Genomic DNA, 7,322 nt, shown 5'->3' on the forward strand with positions numbered 1-7,322 from the left:
TAATACCTCAGTACTATTTACTACCAAGTTGTGTTCCCCGTTTTGTTTGGACTGCAATTAAAAATCAGCCAATTGGAACAGCCGGAAGGAGGGCTCGTGCGCCCGGAGCAAGGCTGGCGAGAGCTGCCAATCACACCCCGGGTAACCAATGAGCGGGGACGCACGGGGTAAACATCCGTGCGTCGTCAGGCTCGGAGAGGGGCGGGACTACACGAGCCTGTCAGGGGGAGAGAGAGCGAGAGAGCGATATAGAGAGAGAGGTGGAGAGAGAGAACAAGCGAATGAGAGAAGAGGCTCGCAAGCAGCGCCGTACACTGTTATACTGGATTGTACTTCATCGGGAGTTTGCGGTTTGGCAGGTTTATATACATCAAAACAGAACAAAGAGATAGGCTCTACAGTGCTATAAAAGAAGAGAGAGAAAAGAATAAAGCGAGGGAGAAATCTCTGCGACTGAATTACAAAAGAACCAAGGACACTCTGCTAATGTTTTTCACATCCAAAGGGGACATAAACTGGGACTTTGTACATTGTGGAGAATTTGCAAGGCTTTTTGTCTTTTGCGGCCACCAAAAGTTTGTATGGGACAACGCTTTTTTCCTCTATATTTGAATTTTAATGCTCACAATTTCATCCCAGTGCAAAACTTTCCAAGCGGACTGCACATGGTTTCAAAGGGCTTTTGAAAACCTGGATTTTTACTCGCCGATATCCATGCACATGTTGTAAATACATGCGGATTTTATTCAGTTTTTTGCCACCGTTTTTTGAAGCTTTTTTGCGTTTTTACGCGCGTCCATGGTATTGCCAAAAACCTACTCATACTTTTAAAGTTTGAATAATTCATGAGATACAATTTGCCTGCTCGAAAGAAGTGACTGTAAAAAGGGAGGGGGGTTATCCACAAACATATTCATAAGGGTTGACGGCATGGCCACCGCGGCTTCCAATCCTTATCTGCCCAGCAATAGCATCTTATCGTCCGGCTCCATCGTGCACTCTGACTCCGGAGGTGGTGGCATGCAGCCGGGCAGTGCTGCGGTTACCTCGGGGTCTGGGGGCTACAGGGGAGACCCCTCAGTCAAGATGGTACAGAGTGACTTTATGCAAGGCGCAATGGCAGCGAGCAACGGGGGACACATGCTGAGCCATGCCCACCAGTGGGTGACATCCCTCCCGCACGCTGCAGCGGCCGCAGCGGCAGCCGCGGTGGCTGCAGCCGAAGCCGGATCACCCTGGTCGTCGAGTCCCGTCGGGATGACGGGCAGCCCGCAGCAGCAGGATGTGAAAAGCTCCGGCAGAGACGATCTGCACACGGGCACCGCGCTGCACCACAGGCCGCCTCACTTAGCTCCCCATCAGACTCACGCCGGGGCTTGGGGGAGCACGACTGCGGCGCACATTAACTCCATATCCGGGGGGCAGCAGCAGCAGCAGTCGCTGATCTACTCCCAGCCGGGGGGGTTCACTGTGAACGGGATGCTGAGTCCGGGCAGCCAGACCTTGGTGCACCCGGGCTTGGTGAGAGGGGACACCCCAGATCTGGACCACGGCAGCCACCACCACCACCATCACCACCAGCATCCGCATCACCAGCACCACGGAGGCGTCAACAGCCACGACCCGCACTCGGACGACGACACGCCGACCTCGGACGACCTGGAACAGTTCGCCAAGCAGTTCAAGCAGCGGAGGATCAAACTGGGCTTTACGCAGGCGGACGTCGGCTTGGCTTTGGGCACCCTGTACGGGAACGTTTTCTCTCAGACAACCATTTGCAGATTCGAGGCTCTGCAGCTCAGCTTCAAGAACATGTGCAAGCTCAAGCCTTTGTTAAACAAGTGGCTTGAGGAGGCCGACTCGTCCACCGGCAGCCCCACCAGCATCGACAAGATCGCGGCGCAGGGGAGGAAGCGAAAGAAGCGCACATCCATCGAAGTGAGCGTCAAGGGGGCTTTGGAGAGCCACTTCCTAAAATGCCCCAAACCCTCGGCGCAGGAGATCTCCTCCCTGGCGGACAACTTGCAGCTGGAGAAGGAGGTGGTTAGAGTGTGGTTTTGCAATAGGAGACAGAAGGAAAAACGGATGACGCCCCCAGGAGTGGCACAGACGCCGGAGGATGTGTACTCTCAGGTCGGCAATGTGAGTGCAGAAACACCGCCCCCCTCCATGGACTGCAAAAGAATGTTCAGTGAAACATAGAACAGCACACAAGAATATTTTATATGAAATTAAAACTGAGTTAAAAAAAAAACATACAGACTATCGCCAAGATAGCCAAATTTTTTTGATACTGTGATTGTGAGGGAATATGAATGAGACTGCAAATGTGTTATCTATTTTTCACCAGAAAAAAAACAGAAAGAGAAAAAAAATCACCCCTTTTTCCTCCCAACCCCCCCTCAGAAAACAAACGCACCTTCTTCCAGGCCCTGAAATGTCTTAACCTAAAAGGTTCCTTCTGCTTTTTTCTTTCAGGGGCATTTTTTAGTAGATTACTTAAAAGATGCAAGTGAAGCGAGCGACCAGAGGGTGACAACTACAAGTTCATTCCACCAGGTAATTTTGGCGCATTAAAACACACCAAGAGGAAACCAAGTATTGTTTTTATTCTTTTTTTTCTCTTACCCCCCTCTCCAAAAAATCTCCCCCTCATTATCCTGTGTTTGATTGAAGAAACAAAGGAGCAGGCATTTTGTATATTTAGAAATGGGACTGAACCGCCTTCCCTCCTCTCCATGACAATAACAAGAGGGGAAAAACTGCAACAATATGAACAAGAGTGACATCCACGACGCTTCCATCGTCATTTCCAGCATTTTTAGTTTTTCGCTGAGGTGGACTGCATGGTTTCACTGACACACACACGGAGGATTAGGGATTTTTTTTTGTCATCCTGAGGCCCTCGTGAAAGAAAAGAGGACCAGGACTGTCCCCCTGATCTCAAAGATCACCTTTTGGGTTTTTTATTATTATTATTTAATGGACACCGTGAGTGGATTTCTCCTCTTTTTTCCCAACAAATAGAGCATAAGACATTTGAAAAAGACTTCTGCACTTATTTGAGAAAAAAATCTGTTGCCAAGTGTGACTGAGTGGGTGCTGTGGATATACTATTATTGCTGCCCTTTCTAAGCAGTATTCTTTGGTAGGTTTTAATAAACAAAACTCTGTAAAGCCGGCAATATAGATCACTAGATCAGATACTGATCTGACTTATTTACTTTATATTTTTCATCAAGAATGACTTGTTTTAATATTTTATTCGGAATACATATGAATTATTCCAAACGGTAATTTATTTTCCCCCCAGGAACTTGTGTAAGATGCTTTCCCTTTTCTTGTTTTACCTTCATTTATTTCTTCTATTTTTTTGGTTGTTGCCCTTATTTGTTTAATTTTTGTATTATCGTTTCTAAAGGAGCACAAATCATCATAAGCTGACATTGACCGTTGTTAGGTAATAAGGGTATATTTTGATGTGATAATTTGATTGTAATTTAATTTCAGTAGTGGTTCCGTACGAGCTGATTGAGACACAATAAATTTGTTAGAATGAAATGCAATCATGTTGTGTTTTGAGATTTATATTCTTACCGTGCTTTTTTTTTATTTTGAAAGGGGAATTACCTTCTGCATGCAGGAGCTAATGAAGAAAATGGTGGACTATTCTGTCCCATGATGAAGCTGCGTGCTAATAATAACCTCCCTTAGAATAAAGCAGAACAAAGAGTCTTTGTAGAGGGAAAATGAAATTAATCACCTTTTATTCTGAAAAAAATGTGTTTTTATGTATTTTTTTAAATATAAAAAAGATAAATTTATATTAATGCAGCATTTACGGTATTAAGGGCTCATAAGTTATAACCTGAGCTTAAATAAATGTCCACCAGCGTTGTTATCATCACCCCATAACTGTGTTATTACCATTTAAATGAAACATCGCGGTCACATGCAGGCCTTCAAAATAATGGCTCGTCTGTTTGTTTACATCTGCTGCCTCTTGAGGCCTTTGGGCAAAAAAGTATCAGCCTTAACCCCAGCCTGCAGACAGGCAAATCTTTCATAGAAATTATATAAAAAGTGGAGTATGATGTATATAGCGTCATGTGTGTGTGTTATGTAATATTTACGTTGCAACTTACAGTCCAGATCCTGCATCATAATACTCATAAACACATAATTAATAGGCTGATCCAGGCGCAACAAAAAGTGAATTATCTGCAAAATAATTATGCAAAATTGAATTTATAGCTGGCTGCATGCAGGAGTATGAATGCAACATTAATATCAGAATAAACGGTGCAGGTGCATGCAGCAGCTCCAGCTCTGTGTGAGCTGACATGTTGTGTTAGGATGCGGGGCACTGGGTCAGAGAGCTTATTGATTGTGTCTGTCCAGAGCTGAGCAGCCTGCAGCCCCACAGGCTCCAGTTTACTTCAGTTTACTGAGGATGAAACGGTGAAGAGCTGTTTGACATGTCGGAGTGGTGCAGATTAATATCTGGGTTGTTGTTTCAGGACTTTTGACAGGCTTGGTGCGGGACAGGTGCAGGGGAAATCTCCCTAAAGGAGCTCCTAATGCGCTTGTTTATTTTATCCTCTATATTAACTTCAAATTATATACTTTAGGACTATTTTTTCGTCACGCCTGCAAGAAGCAAATGTTCCTGTCCTCCAAACTTTTTTTTTTCTTCACTTGTCTTCCCCGCCTATTCAGCAAAACTCACAAAACGTGTCCTCTCGCTGCAGGATTTGAATTTCGCGGATGATTTCCCATACTAGTTGCTTAGCAACTGAATTCAATGATATAGAGAAGTGGGCATCATTTTTCTTTGTCTCCATTAGCAAAAGTGGCAGCAGAGGCACGCTATATGTGCAAAAAGTTTAGATTTTATAACCTATCCGCGATGGTGTTTGCAAGGGCGTTTGGGCTTGTGAGGCCTCATAAATAAAATTAATTATAAGGATTGGACTGTTTATATTTTTTGCGCATGCCTAAAGAGTAATACGCCTTTTAAAAATAAAAGCATGTGCAGTGAGGCTCATTATGCATGCACTTCCTGTGCTCCTCTGCAGAAAATCCAATGCAAAGTCGCATGACGTGCTAAAATAAGCCAACGCGCAGGAGAAGAACACTTCAGGTTCCTCGCTGCTGTTCCTAAGTTTCTCGAGAACAAATCCCATCATGCAGCGGACCTGCGCGTGCATGCATGTGGATCCCGTTAAAGAAGGAGCCAGCAGCCTGCATGGCTCGTGCAGAAATATCCCAAATCTTAGTGAGAGATTTTACACAAAAAGAGTTTCAAATCTCATAATGGGTTTTGGTCCGCCTATTCTCACACAGCTTTAGCTTTTTCATGGGTCTTCAAAACCATGTTGGCAGCAGCATGGGTGTGTGGCAGGCCTATCTCTCTGTGTGTGTGTGTGTGTGTGTGTGTGTGTGTGTGTGTGTGTGTGTGTGTGTGTGTTCAGGCCCTAGCAGCACTTTGCTTCCCCTGCTATTGATTTAGGACGCCACTGGCCCAACAGGCTCCTCGCGCTAATTAAAGCAGCTCTTTGTCACACTACTCTGCTCCTTAAAATATAATAAAATCATCTCTAATATTTTATACATCCACCTAATAGTCTCATAATAAAACACATGTCTATTACACTTTAAACTGTGGTGTGTGGTTACAGCTTTAGGCCCATGCCTATAGAATTTGTTTATGCTTGTAAATATCATATAATTGTGTCTATTTATAAGGCTAAACCCTCAGAAATATGTTTGAATATACAACACACTTATATTCACTTTTAAACATATACACAGGTGTTTAGTTGGACTTACTTAGACATCTAAACCAAACTAAAACCTAAAACACACTAATACATATCACCATGAAACTTCTTTTAAAAATGTTTATTTTTACATTGCAACTTTTCAAATATTTTAATGTTTAAATATGCAATTCAGCCAGTATTTTATGGTAACTTTTGGAGAATTTGGGAGAAATCTGTAAACGCAATTTGTAGTGAAATAAAAAAAACAGGATGGTTTATCTCCACTGGTCTGAAAAAGACGTGTTATGGAAGCAAAATGAGCAAAAATCTTTCAAAAAAATTTCCAGTGCATGAAAAACGATGCTTTTGCCTTATTAAGATATGATGTAAAGTATAATTAATGCACGCTTCTGCCACATCATACACTCACATTTTAGGCGCAGTTACACTTGCTTTAATATAAACTATAATAAATGTATAGTAGGATGTAACCTGATGTAAATGTGCATGTACACAATGGTCCCCCTCATACTGTATTTACTCCACGTGTCGAGCGCATGAATATGGATTATTGTGAGCTGCTCTCCGCAGGGAGCCTTCCTCTCTCCACGTCCACATGGATTTATCTCTGCTGCAGAAAAGACGCTCAGAAAAAATATCCTTCTGTCTGCTTGTGACTGCTGACTTTTGATCATTATTATTACTGTTATTTTACAGTAAGTATGGTGGCTTTATTTTCTCTCAGTCATCCCTTATTTGTGTTTTTGTTGTCATCGTGCACCGTGGCTACGCTGCAAAACTCTGGCTCACTTTATTATAATTAATATTATAACAACAACATTTTATTTAGATCCTAAATAGTTGAGCAATTGGCGTTATAATTCGTTTCATCTATGATTTAATTTAGTTTATTTTTTTTGCAGTTATTTAATTTACTTGTGACGTTTTTTAATTGTTTTATTTTATATTATAACATTTATTTAGGTCATAAACTGCAACAATAAACATCCATGTGCGTTTTTCGTATAATTTAAGTTTTAATTTAATTTAAATGTAATTAATATTAATTTTGCAGTTATTTAATTTACTTTGGACAAATTATCCATGGATTTCTTATTAATTCTTATTCTTATTTTTATTATTATGCAGGTTAGTACAAATTCAGAGGACAGAATAACACTATTTACGGGGCATCTTTCTCTTTATTCCACATTAGAATAAAATAAAAACAATTAAATTGAGGACAATACAAAAACAAAAGATTACAATAGGCCTACGTGTAAATAGTTCTCTTCCAGTGGTTTTTGTGGCAGCAGAAGAGGAATAAAAAAGAAGAAGATGAGAGAAAAGAGAGGAGGACGTTTTAAAATATGACGTGACTCTCGGGGGTTTCCTCTCTATAAATTGTGAAGGTCATGGTTTTGTGAGCAGGCAGGATGGATAGGTAGAGGAGGGGTGAATGGAGTCTGTAGGAGGTAATGTGCTCCAGCATCTCATCTGCACATAAAGCTGCTGTAGTCCTCCCTCACTCTTCCCTCCATCCAAATGCGGATTTAA

The 7,322-nt window shown here is 42.1% G+C and overlaps 1 protein-coding gene across 2 annotated transcripts; it reads left to right on the plus strand.

The window, feature by feature from the left end:
• Nucleotides 1-242: 242 nt before the first annotated feature.
• pou3f3b (POU class 3 homeobox 3b) lies at nt 243-3,562 on the plus strand. 2 transcript variants are annotated; one of them, XM_059328167.1, is made up of 2 exons: nt 243-2,142; nt 2,479-3,562. In XM_059328167.1, the coding sequence occupies exons 1-2, from the start codon at nt 931-933 to the stop codon at nt 2,575-2,577; spliced, it is 1,311 nt and encodes a 436-aa protein (XP_059184150.1). In that variant the 5' UTR covers nt 243-930; the 3' UTR covers nt 2,578-3,562. The 2 variants fall into 2 exon arrangements, with proteins under 2 accessions (XP_059184150.1, XP_059184151.1); XM_059328168.1 differs by having other exon boundaries at nt 243-2,133.
• Nucleotides 3,563-7,322: the final 3,760 nt, after the last annotated feature.

The sequence above is a fragment of the Centropristis striata genome, chromosome 24 (assembly GCF_030273125.1).
Source record: "Centropristis striata isolate RG_2023a ecotype Rhode Island chromosome 24, C.striata_1.0, whole genome shotgun sequence".
NCBI classification, from domain to species: Eukaryota; Metazoa; Chordata; class Actinopteri; order Perciformes; family Serranidae; genus Centropristis; species Centropristis striata.

What these genes read in the sequence shown, in the direction of transcription:
- pou3f3b (XM_059328167.1), top strand. Translation starts at nt 931, where the DNA reads ATGGCCACCGCGGCTTCCAATCCTTATCTGCCCAGCAATAGCATCTTA. An exon ending in TGTACTCTCAGGTCGGCAAT is followed by an intron (nt 2,143 to 2,478) that starts GTGAGTGCAGAA and finishes TTTTTCTTTCAG; the next exon opens with GGGCATTTTTTAGTAGATTA.